This window comes from Odontesthes bonariensis, chromosome 14 (genome assembly GCF_027942865.1).
Source record: "Odontesthes bonariensis isolate fOdoBon6 chromosome 14, fOdoBon6.hap1, whole genome shotgun sequence".
Taxonomy (NCBI): domain Eukaryota; kingdom Metazoa; phylum Chordata; class Actinopteri; order Atheriniformes; family Atherinopsidae; genus Odontesthes; species Odontesthes bonariensis.
The window spans coordinates 35195821-35213547 of record NC_134519.1 but is presented as its reverse complement, the minus strand read 5'-3'; the positions used below and the strand labels follow the sequence as shown (position 1 = coordinate 35213547).

The 17727-nt window shown below is 41.6% G+C and overlaps 1 protein-coding gene across 2 annotated transcripts; it reads right to left on the bottom strand.

The window, feature by feature from the left end:
* Positions 1 to 8420: 8420 nt before the first annotated feature.
* Positions 8421 to 17154, bottom strand: tyw3 (tRNA-yW synthesizing protein 3 homolog (S. cerevisiae)). Of its 2 annotated transcripts, XM_075484176.1 has the most exons (7): positions 17123 to 17154; positions 16853 to 17026; positions 12109 to 12189; positions 11922 to 12020; positions 10600 to 10671; positions 10364 to 10497; positions 8421 to 10265 (listed from the first exon to the last, which is right to left on the bottom strand). In XM_075484176.1, exons 1-7 carry the CDS (start codon positions 17135 to 17137, stop codon positions 10031 to 10033), a joined length of 810 nt encoding a protein of 269 aa, XP_075340291.1. In that variant the 5' UTR covers positions 17138 to 17154; the 3' UTR covers positions 8421 to 10030. The 2 variants fall into 2 exon arrangements, with proteins under 2 accessions (XP_075340291.1, XP_075340292.1); XM_075484177.1 differs by lacking the exon at positions 12109 to 12189.
* Between the last annotated feature and the right edge of the window lie 573 nt (positions 17155 to 17727).

The following is a 17727-nucleotide window of genomic DNA, read 5'->3' as shown; positions in this document are numbered from 1 at the left end:
GTGCTAGACGGAGTTTTTTTCCTCAGTCGGTGCCTTAATGTCTTCCACTGCCCTCATGTCAAGCGTGTGCTCCACACATCTGACCAATCACACGTAGCTTTCAATTAATAAGGTGACGGGAAACACTGAAAAAAAGTTTGTCCACTTTTTTCCTTTCCTCTGCTGTCCTCGTGTCAAGCGTGTTTGTATTTATAACTGTTTAATTTATTTTAAGTTATTTTTGTGGAAGTGGGGCTATTTTGTGATAATTTAATTGGTTATAATAAAACTTTTATTTATCAAGCATTGTCATGCTGCATTTGTACTCATCATAAGTGCTTAACAATGTCAATAATGAAACAAAATGTTATAAAATTAGGTTTAAGCTATTAATTAATTATGTAAAAAATATATATATGGGGAGCCGTTTGGGAGCCGAAAGAGCCGGCTCTCCACAGTAAGAAGAGCCATTAGAGCCGAATCTCGAAAAAGAGCCAAAAATCCCATCACTAAATCTGAGTACATCGTTTTTGCTTGTACTGTAACGGATTACAGTTACTTTTATTTTGTATCCTTTTACCGTAACGCCGTTACATGTAATCCGTTACTCCCCAACCCTGGTCGGGACTGATGCGCTGCGCGCAGCCGTCTGCGTCAGTGACGTGTTAGCCGTTAGCCGTTTAGCGCCACATTCAACAACAAAACAAAACAAAACAAAACAAAACCCCTAAAAGTAAGGAGAGAAGAAAAAACACCACAAAGAAGCTCAAATGGAGAGCGGGGAGGCCACCGTGTTCATGGTCTGCATGATGGTGATATTAATCATGGACGATGACATCAGGCGTCTAATATCGAGGCTGGAAGAGCTCACAGAGAGAGTCAGGAGATACTTTTTTATTTCATGAAGGAAGAAAGGAGAGCAGAGCGCTGCAGACAAATGAGACCAGTGTAAGTTTAACTTATTAAACACCCGCCGGTTGTGTCTGTGTCTTATGAGGAAACATTTCAGCCGTGATAGCATGACATGGGGCGTAGCTACCAACCACCACGCACCTCCGTCAGATGCGTTCTATAGAACCATAAAAAGATCCGACCTCGGAGAAGGAGCTAAATAGTTATAGGAACTAAGGGAGATAGCCCCGAGTTCCTGTATGTCCGAACCCGGGAGAAAACGGCCCCGCGGATTAAAAGGTTATTAGAACTGCCAAAGGTTCCTACAGTCCGAAAGCGGCTAACAAGGATCAATGGAAATATGTGTCCCTGTATAGGTCCCTCACTGTGTCAGGAGAAACTGAGTCCTTTCAGGCACTGGAACCTGCAGACGCACCTATGTTCAGCTGCATTTGAATAAAGCTCCAAATCTGAAGCTTGAGTTTCAAAACTAAATCACATTTTAACTACTGATTTTATCTGATTTTATCTATTGTTCTTATTTGTTTCTTTTTTGTTTAAAATTTAAATCATGCTTTTTATTTCTACTGTTTTAATGTATCTGTAAAGCACTTTGAATCGCCTTGTTGTTGAATTGTGCTATACAAATAAACTTGCCTTGCATTGCCTTACTCCTATTTTGGCGGTAGACAAACTGGAAAGGATCCAGGGTGGGTGGTAGGCTGGTTTTGTGGTGAGCCACAACCAGCCTCTCGAAGCACTTTATGATGGTGGGGGTGAGTGCAACAGGGAGGAAGTCGACATGTGGCAGCTGAATGTATCGGCACTGGAACGATGGTCGTGATCTTGAAGCACGTGGGGACAACTGCTTGGGCCAAGGACAGATTGAAGATGTCAGTCAGGACCCCACATAGCTGTCTGGCACAGGCCCTAAACATGCGTCAGGAGTTTACTGTGTGGCCAGTCAACATTTGGTCAAAATTATTTGCATTTCAAAATCAACAAGCTCCAACTGCAACAACAGTCTTTCTCTCGGTCGCCATCGTTCACTGTGAGGAGTGGAACGGAGCCGGAAGGTGAACAATCAATCAACGACTTTCACGATAGACGTCGCGAGATTGGGTCGTCTAACGTAGCGACGCCTACTGACTGGGAGGGGAACTGCCTTGCGTATCCGACATCCCGACGGAGAACTTTGAAAGGACGGACTACGGAGACGGATTGACGGATAGCGACGGAGAAGCATACTGAGGCTTTAACAAGGAGATGTCGTCGTTTTGTGGCATGGTGATGGTGGGTTTATAATCCGAGATGGCCTGGATGCCTTGCCACATGTGTCGGGGGTCAGAGTTACTGAAGTGCTCCTCAATCCTTAGCTTGGGGCTGTGCTTGGCCTCCCTGATGCCCCTCTTCAGGTTAGCTCTGGATGCACTGTAGGCCTGAGCGTTACCAGATCTAAAGGCAGTGTCGCGTGCCTTCAGTAGGAGGCGGACCTCACGGTTCATCCATGGCTTCTGGTTAGGGAATGTTATGATCTGTTTGAGGGTGGTGACACTGTCTGTGTTGGTGTTTATGAAGTCCAAAACAGATGAGGCATAAGTGTCAATGTCTGCGTGTAAGTCCAGGGTGGCCTGAGCGGCAAACACACTCCAGTATGTGTTCTGGAACCACTGCTGAAGTGCAGAGTCAGCTCCTCTGGCCACACTTTAACAGTCTTTACAGTGGGCTTCACACGTCTGATGAGTGGTATGTGTTTGGGGAAAAGAAACAGGGAGAGATGGTCTTATTGTCCGAGGTGGGGGAGGGGGATGGTTCTATAGGCCTCAGCCATGTAGGTATTGACATGGTTCAGGGTCTTGTCTCCTCTGGTAGGACAGGACACATGCTGGTGGAATTTGGGGAGTACAGTCTTCAGGCTGGCGTGATTCAAATCACCAGCAACAATAAAAGCTGCCTCAGAATGTCTGGTTTGCTGTTTGCTAATGGCAGCATGCAGTTCTTTCATGGCATGTTTGGCATTAGCATCCGGGGGAATGTAGGCTGCAGTCACAACAGTGGATGTAAACTCTCTGGGCAGATAGAAAGGTCTACACTTAACCATGAGAAATTCCAGGTTAGCTGAGCAGTGGCTGTTGATAGTAGCAATGTCCGTGCACCAAGCTTTATTGACATAAATGCACAGTCCCCCACCTCTGGTCTTGCCGGAGTCATCAGCTATTCTGTCCGCCCGGAGAACGCAGTGCCCTTCTAGCTCAATCGCGCTATCGGGGACGCCACTGTTGAGCCATGTCTCAGTGAAGATCATGATGTTGCAGTCCTTAATCCAGTTGAGGGTGATGATCCGCAGCCGCAGCTCATCCATTTTATTTGTCAGAGACCGGACATTGGGGAGGAAAATGCTATGTAGTGATAGCCGGTGAGGAGTTAGCCTTAGCTTAGCTCTTAGCCATCCTCGCTTCCCCAGCTTTTGTTTATGGTCTCGACGCTGCCTCCGAGTGCTTCCGCTCGGTGAAGCTGGGTTGAAAGTAGGGATGGGAATCGAAAACCGGTTCTTGTTGAGAACCGGTTCCCAGTGTTTCAATTCCTTGGAATCGTTTTGCGATTTTGCAAACGATTCCCTTATCGATTCCAGTGGGCACGAATGACGTCACCACGCAGCGTTGCGTGGCGAGTCCAATGCAGCCAGCAGTCAACAGTAAACATGGCGCCCAAGCGGTACAAACGCTCGAAAGTTTGGTTACACATCCCTAAAAAAGACGACAACAGGGCAACTTGCAAAGTGAATATTTCACCAAAGGGAGAAAATACTACCAACATGCAATAACTATGAATGAATGATTAACGTTGGTGAATCTGAACCCAGCAACGTTAGCATGTCCTCGGCTAACACTGGAGGTCACTAACTAACTAACAAACACTGCCTATCATGTTAGCGCCATTTGCCTCATTGTAAAACCTGCTGTTAGTAACTGTTGCGCGCACTGTCACTGGTGGTGGGTAAACAACGTGAACTCACGGGTGATCAGACAAAACGCAGTACAGCTGATTAGGTGGGAGGGGGCACTTACCTGGTTTTGGAGTACTGGCTTGCCGTTGGTTGTAAATGCTGCTAATAATCCAAATGACACGTAGATAAGCGGGAGCGTGCACGCACAGAGAAACACAGAATCTGATCGCATGCCTGAAGAGCAACGCACGTCATCGGTAAGGTGCTGGGTTTTAATATTCTCTCGCTGGTTGTTTTAACTGGCTGCTGCCATCCTTTTAACTGGTCGGATGTTTTATAACATTTTCACTGTGGTTGCTTGGCGAGTGCATTGTTTTTATCCGCTGATTACTGGTTAAGTTATTGGTCTGAGTTGACGGTACAAACATTTTGAAACGAAGCGCGTTTACCACTACGAGCCTACTTCCTGATTCGCGGTGATTTATATTTATATGAATTATTTATACAAGTTGCAGATATTTATATACTAATTACTGATGTTTTTGGTGCATATTTAAATAAGAGTCTATAGCTTTATGGATGCTTTTCTGTGTATTTATATGGATTTGCTTATTTATATTGCAGTGAATTTGCACTTGTTATTCATGTACAGTATATGTGAATATGGCATCTAATGTATAGCACAACTTGGTGTTTATTCCACAGGTTTATAACCTGCAGGTGCTCAAATGTGAAATCAACCAAAGAAAATAAAACGCATTGGAAACTTGAGTTATAACAGCGTCATCTTGCTCTTCGGTACCCTCTTCGGCGGGGATAAACCACAAAGTCGAACAGTAACAGTTAAGGTTAAAGGATAAGACCAGTTTTTTGACATTGGGCCCTTGATTTCACATTATAACATGATGTTCTACTCACCCCTGCTTGTTGTTGAACATTTGGAGCTGTTCCGAAGATATTCGAGAGGCGTCTGGCTGCTCTCTTGAGATATTCGGCCATGAAACGGTTTCCTATGGGCAAGTTTATACAGGCACAAACTATTCTGTTTATAATTTATTAATTACTGTACACTAGCACTGATAACGTGGAGGTGCGTCGCTTACTTAAAAAAATCCGGGTTACTAATTTTGAATTTTAGCCGAATGAATAAATAGGCAGCAGGTCTGTGGGCTGTCTGTGGTAGTAGCACGACGATGACGTCAGTAACACCCACTTTACGACAAAAATTCAAAATTACAGTAACCCGGATTTTTTTAAGTAAGCGACGCACCTCCACGTTATCAGTGCTAGTGTACAGTAATTAATAAATTATAAACAGCATAGTTTGTGCCTGTATAACGTTGCCCATAGGAAACCGTTTCATGGCCGAATATCTCAAGAGAGCAGCCAGACGCCTCTCGAATATCTTCGGAACAGCTCCAAATGACCAACAACAAGCAGGGGTGAGTAGAACATCATGTTATAATGTGAAATCAAGGGCCCAATGTCAAAAAACCGGTCTTATCCTTTAAATGAATGCCTTCTCAGGCATTACATTTAGATGAAATCATGAGAGACAGAGCCTGACTGGCTCAGAGCCAGAGGCTGGTGGTACTACCCCCAGTTCACGTCTACCTCCAGCTTCTCCTTTCACCAAAGCAGGGAAGAGTTAAATTACCCAGGCCATGATAGACCAATGTGGACCTCACCGTTGTTGGGTTTGTGAGGTCATGACTCGTGTTACTTCTAAACTAAGCAAAGTTGATGCTAATCAACCGGTTTGTTGTCCTTTTTCTCCAAATAAGATTCTATAAGGGAACCGATAAAGAACCGAATCGTTAAGCAGAATCGAAAATGGAATTGGAATCGTAAAAATCTTATCAATTCCCATCCCTAGTTGAAAGCCTCCGATGTTTTAGCGATATCTGATATGAGCCAGAGAGCTTAAAAAAAAAGTGTCCACATTGAGAGCTCGAATATCCAAAAGCTCTTGTCGGTTGTAGGTAATGTGTCCGAGACTGTTCTGACTGAACAGACTTGAAACAAAAAGGCAGAATACTACTAATTCGCAGAATCTGGGGATACACTGAGCCTCGTGTGGTTCATGCACCGCCATCTTGCTGATTCCCAATGCACTGACACTTATTGCACAACATAGTCACATTACTTCCTCTTAGCATTTCAATTACCACACAAATGCACATTAAATCTCATATCCCTTTCTTGCAGGTGGAACCATGTGGCCATCACAGCACCCACCAGCACAATCAACATTTTGAACGAGGGACAAGAAATATATAAACCAATCAATATGTGATAACTATATCTTTGTCAAGTGTGCAAAAAAAAATGACGGCGGTGGAGGGGGCGTGGTGCATCAGCTGCAGAAGGGAGGTGTGGAGAGAGCTCAGGGGAGCAGCACCAGGTGAGTGATTAGTACACCAGCATCCACTTGTCTAATCACTCCCCTCCTTTATAACACAGTAGCGTGCTGGAACTCAGGGGGAGAGAAGGAGAGCAAGCCTGCATGAAGCCAATGAAGGAGGCCTGTGAAGAAGAAACACAACTGGATTGTTTGTCACAAATAAAAGCATTGACGTACCGTCAGAAAGTCTCGCAGTCCGATTTTGCTGAACCCACAGTGGCATCAAAAACGACACAATATCCATGGCGAATTTTATGCCATGAAACAAGAAGTCCTTAAATCTCATGAATACAACCTCCAAGCTTCACCAAACTTTCCATGTTTAATGAAGATTACGTCCTGAAAATAGGCTGATGGAGATGTTTTGGAAATGTGTCAAAGTGGCTCAAGAGTGCCCTCTACAATATTGCAGACATTCTGTCCCATCCCTTAGTTTAACCCACAGGTATGAAAACTGGCCCATACATGTCAAGGTGTACAAAAAAAAGCCTCTTGGAGCCATTGGCCAAATCAAACAGAAATATTGGAGTATAATTTTCAGTGCAATTTTGTCCTTTTGTGGGGAACTCAAAATTATACGACCTCCTCCCCCAGATTTAATAAATCACTCTGAAACTTGGTCAGTATAAGCATACAAGCCCTTTGTTATTGAAAAACTTTGTTTGTCTAATGTATATCTGCATGTCATCTGCATAGCTAGAGTAGTTTATTCTGTTGTTTTTTTTAAATCTGTGCCAGTGGGAGCATGTAGATTTTAAACAGAAGAGGTCCCAGGATGGAACCTTGGGGAACTCCACGTGATTCTTGTGTGTTCAGATGTAAAGTTACCTATTGACAGAAAGTACTTCCTGTTCTCTAAGTATGTTTTGAACCAGTTTAGTACAGTTCCGGAAAGACCCGCCCAGTTCTCCAGTCATTTGAGTAATATATTGTGGTCAACTGTATCAAATGCAGCACGGAGATCCAGTAAAAGTAAGCTGTTGAAAAACCGCTTTTTCAATGATCTTACATAAAAATGGGAGATTTGAGATAGGCCTGTAGTTGTTCATTTGTGTCTTGTCAAGATTGTCCTTTTTCAGCAGGTTTGATTCCAGCTGTTTTTAGTGGCTCTGGAAACACACCTGACATTAAAGACAAGTTCACGATCAGTAACAGGTCTGACTCCAAAATCTTTGAGACCCTTTTGAAAAAAGCTGTTGGGAGGATGTCTAAGCAGCAAGAGGAGGAGTTCAGCTGACGTAAGATGTCCTCCAGGTCTTTGCTGTTAATGGGTTGGAACTGTGTCATGGTGTTTAAACGGGTTTTCGGTGGAGACGGTACATATGCTGAACCTGTTGCTGATGGACCAACTGCTTTTCTAATATTTTGGATTTTGTCTGTGAAGAATTTGGCAAAGTCATTGCAGGCCATGGTGGAATGAAGTTCAGTTGCCACTAACACAGGAGGGTTTGTTAGCCTGTCAACTGTAGCCAATAAGGCCCGAGCATTATGACTGTGTTTGGTGATGATGTCAGAGAAGTAGGACTTTCTTGCATTCCTCAGTTGTAAATTATAAGAGTGAAGTTTCTCTTTATAGATGTTATAATGAACCTGGAGATTTGTTTTTCTCCATCTGCGCTCAGCTTTCCGACACTCTCTTTTCCCATTTTGTAGATGAATGTAAGTAGCTATCTAACTAGTTTATTACACTTAAGTTTCTCACTTTCAGAGTTTCAGAATTATATTGTGTCAGGTGACTTCAGACAAATGCTCACGTGTGTCTATGGCTTTCCATCTAAATGTAAAATGTCATCATGTGAATGTTAGCTTACATGTTATTAAATGTTCGCTTAGTGCCCTGTGCACGTCACTTTAGTAACCTGCTGGCGTGCACTGTGGTCAAGTTGTAAAGAATGCCTAAAGCGTGCTGCGTTGCCAGGTTTGATAGTTTCCCCCTTTTCGAAACCACATTGATTTGAATTGACAGGAGAAATGTAATACGGATGTTTGCGTGTCTGTAGTGTTATTCGTAGCACATTATATTAAACTATTATACAATATTGTTTCATGTTGAAAGGTTTTTGAGCGGAGTTTTAGATAGCCTTTTTGATAGTAGCTTTTAAAATAGGCAACTCCTTGCAGTAGTTTAATCTATTTAGGTTGTTGAACATTAAACATCCATGTGTACTGAAAGCTGATTAATTGTAGTAGGTGTATTAGTTCAAATGTACGGCTACTTTATTGAACTCAGTTTAGATTTAATTTACAGAGCCAACATGAGCAAGAAGAAAGGAGGAGATATCAGGCACTATTTTGGTGCCAAAAAAAGAGTAAGCTGAATCTTAGGACATTTAGTTGAACAAGCAAGATACTGTAAGGATTGTAAGACTTCTGTTAACTGAAGCACACACATGCGCTGCACTGAGTTCCCTGTACACCCTGGAAGAAAAATGTTGACCCCTCCAATTGTCACTATAATTTGCTCACTGGCTGGATCCAAACTCTTTTCGAATGTGCTGCAAGCTCTGCGCACCCAAGTTTTAGAGATAATGGCCCACTGTGAACAGGAAGTGATATATTTTATCCTTTTACCTACTTCTTACAAACAATTACCCCATGCACTTAAAAGTTGGTCAAAATTGTGCACAACTTTCAAGATACTGCTTTACTTCAATTATGTTTGTTCACCATACACATCCATGGTGAATTTTGATACTTCACCATTTAACAGGAAGTCATTATAACTGGCACATACAACATCAATTCCGAGCCAAACTTGACATACTGAATTTCATGGCAGTCTCACCTTGAAGAGATGTTAAAACTAATATTCCCATATCGCTATAGCTTGTACCAGGAATTCGCCATAAAGAGGAAGTTGCTGTTACTCTGTTGTACAAAGGTCTGCATTGCTATTTGCAGCTTTAATTCAATTAGTTTGCATACATTTATTTTTCAATTAAATAGCTCCCCATAGATGGTATGCCCTTTACTGATGAAGAAAGTAAGCTGCGTCTTCTCTTTGTGAAGCTGTGAGACACCCTTTAAAATATTTGGCTGTCAATAATTTCCAGGTCACAGGAACAAGGACTAAGGAGAGAGGAGACAAGGAGGCCGAAAGATAAATTAAATGAACCTTATGACCCAACAAAACCTCACAAAATGACAAATTCTGATTTATCAGCAAACTGTTGCATATTTCCGTTATAATTCTAATGTAGTGGCTAATTGAGAAAAAACATACATCATACTTATTTTTCTTCTATTATATCATTTTTCATCAAGAATTTTTAAAACACTCATTAAGTGCGAGCCCAGTGAAGGTCATCCAATAAAGATTCATGGCTACCCTTTGGCAATATGAAACTTTAGAAATTATATCATAATTTGGTGTTGGTTTTTTGTTTTCTTTTGCTCCCGTTTCTTTTTTATTCTGGAGCACATAGTTGTTGTTATTGTGCAATAATGAATTTTTTAGAATATAATTAGAGTAGATCATTCTTACATTGCATTCCACATACTTTTTGGAGATAAAAGCCACATTTATAGCCAAAAGAAGCAGGACTACACTCGGAACAAAAGCATACATGCAGATACCCTAAAGAATATGTTTAATTATTATCTAACAGCAGATCTAATTGCCCACAGACTTATAGAAATAGGCAACCTATTTTTCACCGACAGCCCAGTGGAACTAGCTACTATGAAGATTTTGTTTGTAATAAAGACCCTGCTCTACAGAAAAGAACAACAATTGGCCTGGAATCTTTCCAATCTCTATATTACAGTTCGCAACAAATTGATCATGATTACGTGTGCAAAGCCATGACTTAAGTGAACAGATAGAGACAGTCATCCAGCTCCAACAGGCTGCTGTCCCCATCACCATGGTAACAATCAGTCTTATGTTGACTCCTCTGCCTCGGTTTATTCACTGTGGTCTCGTTCCTTTCAATCTTTGCCGTTTCCTTTGAGTGGGCGAGATCTTGCTGTTCCTGTGAGGCGAGAGGGTGCGGGTTGTGGAGTCTATCTGAGGACAGGGCCGTCTGGAGATTCTGGTAAAACCTGGGCAAGACAGTTGGTCAAAACTTCAAATTAGTTCATATAAAACCGCTTCATATGACTAGTAGCATTGTCAGGGCACAGCAAACCAGAAGACAAACCTCTGTAGTCGTCTAAAGTTCTCTTCCATCTTCTGATTGGCTATTTGTGTTAGGAAGTGGATATACTCATGTTCAACGAGAAGCTTTCCATCGTGGCTCAGAGGTACCTCCAAACAGTGAGTGCTACGTACTGCCTAGATGGAAAAACAGAGCCTCTGTCAAGGCCAGTGCATATAGATATATCTATATATATATATATATATATAGATAGATAGATAAACATATTCACAGCGTACCGTGATAATCTTTCCTTTCTTGTTGACAGTGAGCCCAGAGTTCTTGAAGCCTGAGTTGATAGCCACAGAATGCTGCAGGGGAGACCAGATGTTTCAAATGTAGATTTCATACTTTATATTTGCGAAAGTGTCATTCCAAAAAATGAAAAGAAATAGGGAAAAAAAACTGGACACATTTGCACAATTCTAGCATGAGGCCACGATTTGAAAAAAGAAAAAAAGTTTTGTTTTCCTAAATCACGAATAAAATAACAGCAATCAATGAACAATGGGTACATGTAAATACAAGGCAAAGCGGTAGTAAAGCAACACCTTGCATTATACTGACATAAATGCACATTAACGTGAGAAAAAGTTAGAGTAAAGTCTAAAAGTCATAGAACAGAGGTGGTAATGAACCTATCTGCCAAGAAGGGCGAGGAGAATCAGAGGACAGAGCAAAATGGAGAAGAAGAAGAACACCACAACTTTATTGAACAGAAAGGACATCCCGACTTTTGTTCCACCGTCTTTGAGTGTCTTTCTGACACTCACCTCGCTTCCCATTTGTAAAGTCCTTGGCTGTGTTTGAAATCGCATACTTCTCCTACTGCTCCTTCTACTGATTTCGGCTCGGGCAGGAGCAAATGCATTGTGGGTAAACGCTCTGCATACTGTCTGATCGATCAGTATGATGAGTATGTAGTAGCCGGTTTCGAACACAGCCCTGGTTTAATATTCCTCTCATCTCCATTTGTTAATGCCAATGCTGTGGTTAAAAAGCCAGCGAGGTCCTAGAATCGTTGTCACAGCAGGATCTGCCATTTCTTTTCTCAATTCCCCCTCCCACCTGCTGCAATGTGAAAACCACAAGCTCCTGCAAGATTGACGCAGGGTGCCACGGGACCCCAATCCAAGTGCAGCCCTTTAGGCCAGGCCATATTCTGCCTGTAGCTGAACATCATGCCCGTGGCCAGATGTTTAAGCCAGTTTTCCTGCTGCAGAATGATGCCTTGATCGTACAACATGATGGATAAGAAAATTGCAATCCAGGCATTCCTTTAAAGTTTCAGTTTGTGTATTTGCACATTGTTATAGCAGCAGGATTTTACAAAATAAAAGTTTACTTTATATATATTTTGTTTGCTTGACTAACTATTTCATTGTGAAATTTTGTATGAAGAGTCGTGAATGTTCAATTGCACCGTTACTGAGTATCAATTTTCTGGTACTCAGACATCACTAATCAAGAAATATCTAAAACTTTTGCCCAAGTAAACAATGTAGAAGCTTTATTAAATCAAAAATAGCAATTCCTCAACATTATAAACGGTTGTGCTCACCATCAGCTGTGCATCTTCCAGCTTCTGGCACTGAATATGGAGCACAAGCGGCTCAAACTTCAACACAGCATCTCCGTTGGACCTGCTCAGCCCAGACATCTAACACAGACAAGTAATGAAGTCGTACATTCATCACCATCATCATCATCATCATTATTATTAATAACAGGAGTCCACCGAGTCTCACCAGGTCATCAAAAGAGCATTTTTGGTGTGAGACAAAGAGCCAGACACAGTCCCGTTTCTGGACATCGCTGCTGTTCGGAACCTAAGGAGGAAGAGGTTGAGTTTGTACCATGCAGATTGTTTAAATTGCCTTAAATTCACAATGCTGAAGTTGGCATCCGATTCGCGAATTAAAGAGATGGGCATAAAGGGGCATTTCACTGGATTTTGATTGCCCTAAACTGGTTTCTGTATGGAAACTACAATAGTTACACTCCTCAAATCTGTATGGAATTATTCTAAAGAGGCTATAGATTCATTAAAACCTTGCCTGGGATTTGTGAAACCATTTTCTGATTTGTGAAAATGCAGAACAGGGTCATTTTACTGGGGTTTTTTGTATTCTCATCACCCTAAACTAGGTCCTGTATGGAAACTACTTTACTTAGACTGCTCAAATCTGGATGGAATTATTCTAAAGAGGGTACAGCCTTTAAAACACATTTTATGATTTGTGAAAACTTTATTTGTTCATTGAAAATTCAAAAAGGTCATCTGAGCTTTCTTTCTTCTTTATTTTTTATTTTCATTTGGATCATCCAAAACCAGAAACTGTCTATTTGGCTAGTTGCCATTTTACTGGTTACGTCAAGAAAATAAATAAATCACCTCTAGTTGCATTGGTCAGATGACTTAAAGGTTCACTGAGAAACCAACATTGCTTCAAGAAAATAAACATCTGGTTGCAGACAGTTTTTAATCTTATTATCACAATGGCAGGTAATCACATTCACTGACACTAAAGGGCTGCAAGGCTATAGTCTGGAGGGATTTCGAGAAAATCGTTCACTTTGTGACAAGTTTTTGATTTTTGGCAGGGTGTTAGGTATAGGCCCAAGGATTCCAAAAATCATTGGATACAAGTTGGCGGCGCCCCCTAGTGGCCGGTACCCAGAAAGTCCAAAATGCCCCCCAACGTAGAGAGAAAATGTTATAGATCTGCTCTGTTTGGTTTTACATTGCTCTATAATGATTTCTTTTGACTTTCTTTGACTTGCAGTCCAAGTTGTGCTACATATTTACATATGTACATATACATATTTACACGTCTACATATACACACACATCATCCTCTACACCCTCACTCTTCACTCATCATTGTTGGTACAGCCTCCCTCACATTTACACAGTGCAGTACAACGAAGACCGGCTCGGTGGCACTTACAGTTGCCCTTACATGCAACCACACAGCCACAGTTCAGGAGGATGGCACATCCCTTGCTGACATCGTCCAGGTCTGTCCAATTGGGCACCCACACCTTCATTCGGACATTCCATTCCCAACCCCAGTCACTCGGGTCTGGAATGTTGGGTGTTTTGGAGAGGGATTGCTTCCACACAAAAGCTGCGGTGTGCAGGGCTCGCTTCCCATGCTGGAATAGGGCATGCTGCGTTGGAGGGATCAAATCTAGGGACTTAAGGCCATGACTGAAAAGAAGCTTTCGGGCTTCGTTGACGATTCGATTTCGCCCTCTGTCAGGTGAGGCAGGACTTGAAAACTAAATAATTTTTCAATCGTTCCGTTCCGAACGGTTCAGGTATGTTTAACGTTTTCGTTCTTGCGTTCCGCCACCAACATATCGTTCGTGAACTGGTTCGGAACGTAAAATATCGTTCTTTCTTATCGTTCCGGCAGTGTTTGGCGGAAACAAAGATTTAAGACAATACGACTAATTGAGCTTAAACTTTTTAGCAAAATAAGTAGCCCCCTGACATAGGCTATGCTTTTGTGAAATTTTATAAAATATATAGAGAACGAAAAAAAAAACGTTATTAACCGGTTTTGTGGATTTCAGAATAACGTTTCTGTTCCGGAACAGTTGAAGACCATTTTGTTTTCGTTTACGTTTACGTTCCTCGTAAAATTCTGTTCGTTTTCATTTTTCGTTTTTCGTTCCTTGAACCGGTTCGAAGCCCTGGGCACAACGACCATTTTTCAAACAAAAAAGTGACATTTGACATACAAATGACCTTCAAAGAGTGATATGATTTTGACATAACAACCATGTCATTGGATAAAATGGGTAAAGTTGGACTACAGAATAATTTCAGACTAAAATAATGTGGGATACAACCTTTTTTCTTTTTGGCAGGGGCCATTTTGTATTTTATGCACACCGGCCAATAGGGGGCGCCGCCAATTTGTATCCAATGATTTTTGGAAACCTTAGACCCATACCTAACACCCTGCAAAAAATCTGAAACTTGTCACAAAGTGAACAATTGTTATGAAAATTCACGAATTCCCTCCAGACTACTAAGACTACAGGCTGAACCGTTGTTTTACAGACATCTGTGCATAAAAAAATGTTAAAGGGATGAAGAAGGTCCTGTCCTCCACTCAGATGGGAGGTACGATGACTATGATGGGAGCAGGAGAAGACAAGCAGGGTCTGAAATGATGGCACATGTTGGTGGAAAGATTAACGAGATGACAGCAATACATTTGTGATGCAGTTTCATCAAAGCATCCAATACAGAATCGGGCATATTAATGGTTGGACTATGGGATGTCTGATGCAGGCTGATAAAGGCTCTGGAAGCAGTCAGAAAAATGAGATGGATTGAATCAGTGGCAGAGGTTGACCACGGGCAGATGGAAGAAAGGTGAGAGAACAGCAGTCATTGTTTCTAGATAAAAGAACATGTAAGTAGTTAGTGACGTAAATTGCATGAACTTTTTCTTTTTCCTATGTAACCAGAGACAGGAGATCCTCATGGAAATAAAGATGAACTTAAGGACAAAGAGAGGTTTCACAAATCATAAAGTATGTTTGAAAGAATTTATATCGTGCTGAATAATTAAGCTCATATTTAATTATGTTTCAAAGTCAAAGTCAGGTTTATTGTCAATTTCTTCATATATACAAGACATACAAAGAGATCGAAATTGCGTTCCTAACTATCCCACGGTGAAGACAGGACAAGACATTTACCAACAAGTAACACATGACAGTAAACATTAAAGTGCACAGGCGACAGTACATGAGGACAGGCTTATCCTCGTCATACAGGTTCTGGTTCTGGATAGTCCAAATGAAAATAAAAAGAAAGAAAGCTCAGATGACTTTTTGAATTTTCATAAATCATAAAATGGGTTTTAAAGACTCTGTCCCCTCTTTAGAATAATTCCATCCAGATTTGAGCAGGGTAACTAGTTTCCATACAGGACCCAGTTTATGGTGATCAGAATACCAAAAAAGCAGTCAAATGGCCCTGTTCTGCATTTTCACAAATCAGAAAAAGGTTTCACAAATCCCAAACAAGATTTTAATGAATCTACAGCCTCTTTAGAATAATTCCATCCAGATTTGAGCTGTCTAACTTATGTAGTTTCTATACAGGATCTAGTTTAGGGCGATCAAAATGCAAACAAATATAGTGAAATGGCCCTTTATGCCCACCCCTGGCGAATCGGACGCCAACTTCAGCTTCGTCTTAAATTCAAGTGGTAAAGTATGGCGTGATCTTTGTGCCACCAGGTTGAGCGCGCAGTGACACTGATTTGAGGGCACAGATCTATCTGAAGGAACAATAATTTTAGGCGTGTGCGTATGAATCTCAAACACGCTCGCTCATAGGTGCTCGGACACGCGCTCAACTCTGACAAACTGCTCGCTCGAACGGCACTCTGCTCGCGCTCGGCTCTGTCTCTGCGCTCGCAACTCTGTTAGTTGTATGTAAATGAGCCACGCCACCAGCCAATCAGTGCAGAGTCTGCAGTGCAGACTCAATTGAACTTCTACCATCACCCTAAAGGAATTAAACTAGATGTTATATTTTTTTGTCAAACCAGTAACCATTACAGATTAAACCAATAACACAATTGATCAGTTTAAAGTTTAAAAGTTTAAAAAAAACCCACTGTGGGTCAGCTGCTATAGTTCATAACTTACTAGGTAAAAGCAACCACTTCAATACTTCAAACATTTAATTTCCTAAGCTGGTGTAGTTTTATTTTTCTACCGTTTTAGATTTTGATCAAATCAGAATCAAATCAAATTTATTTGTAGCACATTTCATGTACAAAACAATTCTTTACATAAAATAAAAGCATTGCAGCAGGGAGTGGAAGAAACATTAAAAATACATAAAATAATATAAAGAGAAACTAATAAAAAAAAGTTGATGTTAGGTTTCTTTCTCTAAAATATTTGTGACACCCTACAACAGTAATCAGTAAGCTAACTAGCTAGCACCCAACTACACCAGTTTTAACATGATTATTACAATTCTTCCTCTTTATTTTTTTTTATTATTTATCACACAAATACCAGTCTGTGAAAACTACCAGTCTGTGATTGGCTGGTGGTGTGGCTCATTTACATACAACTAACAGAGTTGCGAGCGCAGAGACAGAGCCTCGAGCGAGCAGAGAGACAGAGCCGAGCGCGAGCAGAGTGCCGTTCGAGCGAGCAGTTTGTCAGAGTTGAGCGCGTGTCCGAGCACCTATGAGCGAGCGTGTTTGAGATTCATACGCACACGCCTAAAATTATTGTTCCTTCAGATAGATCTGTGCCCTCAAATCAGTGTCACTGCGCGCTCAACCTGGTGGCACAAAGATCACGCCATAGTAAAGTAGTTGTTTTTAACTGTGACCACAACTGTCCAACCCAAGTCATCGGGTGAGTTGTGAGAACATGATAGTGATACAGTGATGTGAGAAGAGAGGACATGTCATGAGTCCTCGCAGTGACGTCACTCACCCCATCGGTTAGGATGATTCTGCCGGAGCACGAGCTCGTAGTGAAGAATTCCTCACAGCTGTTGAGCAGAGACACAACATGTTGGATGTCTTCATCCACACTGCCTTTCTTACTGAGGTCCAGCTTGTTCAGACACTGTTTCTTCCACTGTCCGAAGGTTTTCTCCATAGCGACCTACAGCGGGGGGAGATGGGGGGGCGAAGCGTGAGCAGAAAGATGTTCAGAGGCTGAGAACCGAACACTAAACGGTGTTTTGTGTCTGTCATTCACCTTCTTCTTCCTCATTATACTTCGACTTCTTCTTCTAGTGTTTATTGGCGGTTGGCAAATAACGTTATGGTACATTACCGCCACCAAGTGGTAAAGAGGGTGAATGGAGACAGAAAGCACCCAAATATGACCTCAAAACATACACCTCCAAAGTTTTTCCCTAAAACGTTTGTTGTCAAACTGCACTTTTATTTCATGTCTTTCTCTCTCATATTCCTAACAATGGATTGTTACATATTGTATAGTCTCAACTTGTTGACAAAACTAAAACCTACCTGTATGGTAACCCATATTGCATAAAGTCCATTTAAGCCGAAGCCGTGTGCCCCAGCTGAAGTGTTAAAATCATTAACATAAATCATTCATTTATAGCTCATGTTCAGAGCTATAAAGAGGCTCTCTCCCAGACAAAAACACAATACCCCACACTCAACAACCAACAAAACCATCCCAAAATGCTCTTCTCTACCATCAACCGCCTTCTTGACCCTCCCGATGCCCCCCCAACCTTCTGATGCAGCTGACCTCTGCTCCATATTCCTGGATTTTTTCCAACAAAAAGTGGATACCATCCATCAGCAGTTCCTGATGTCTCATGTCATGCC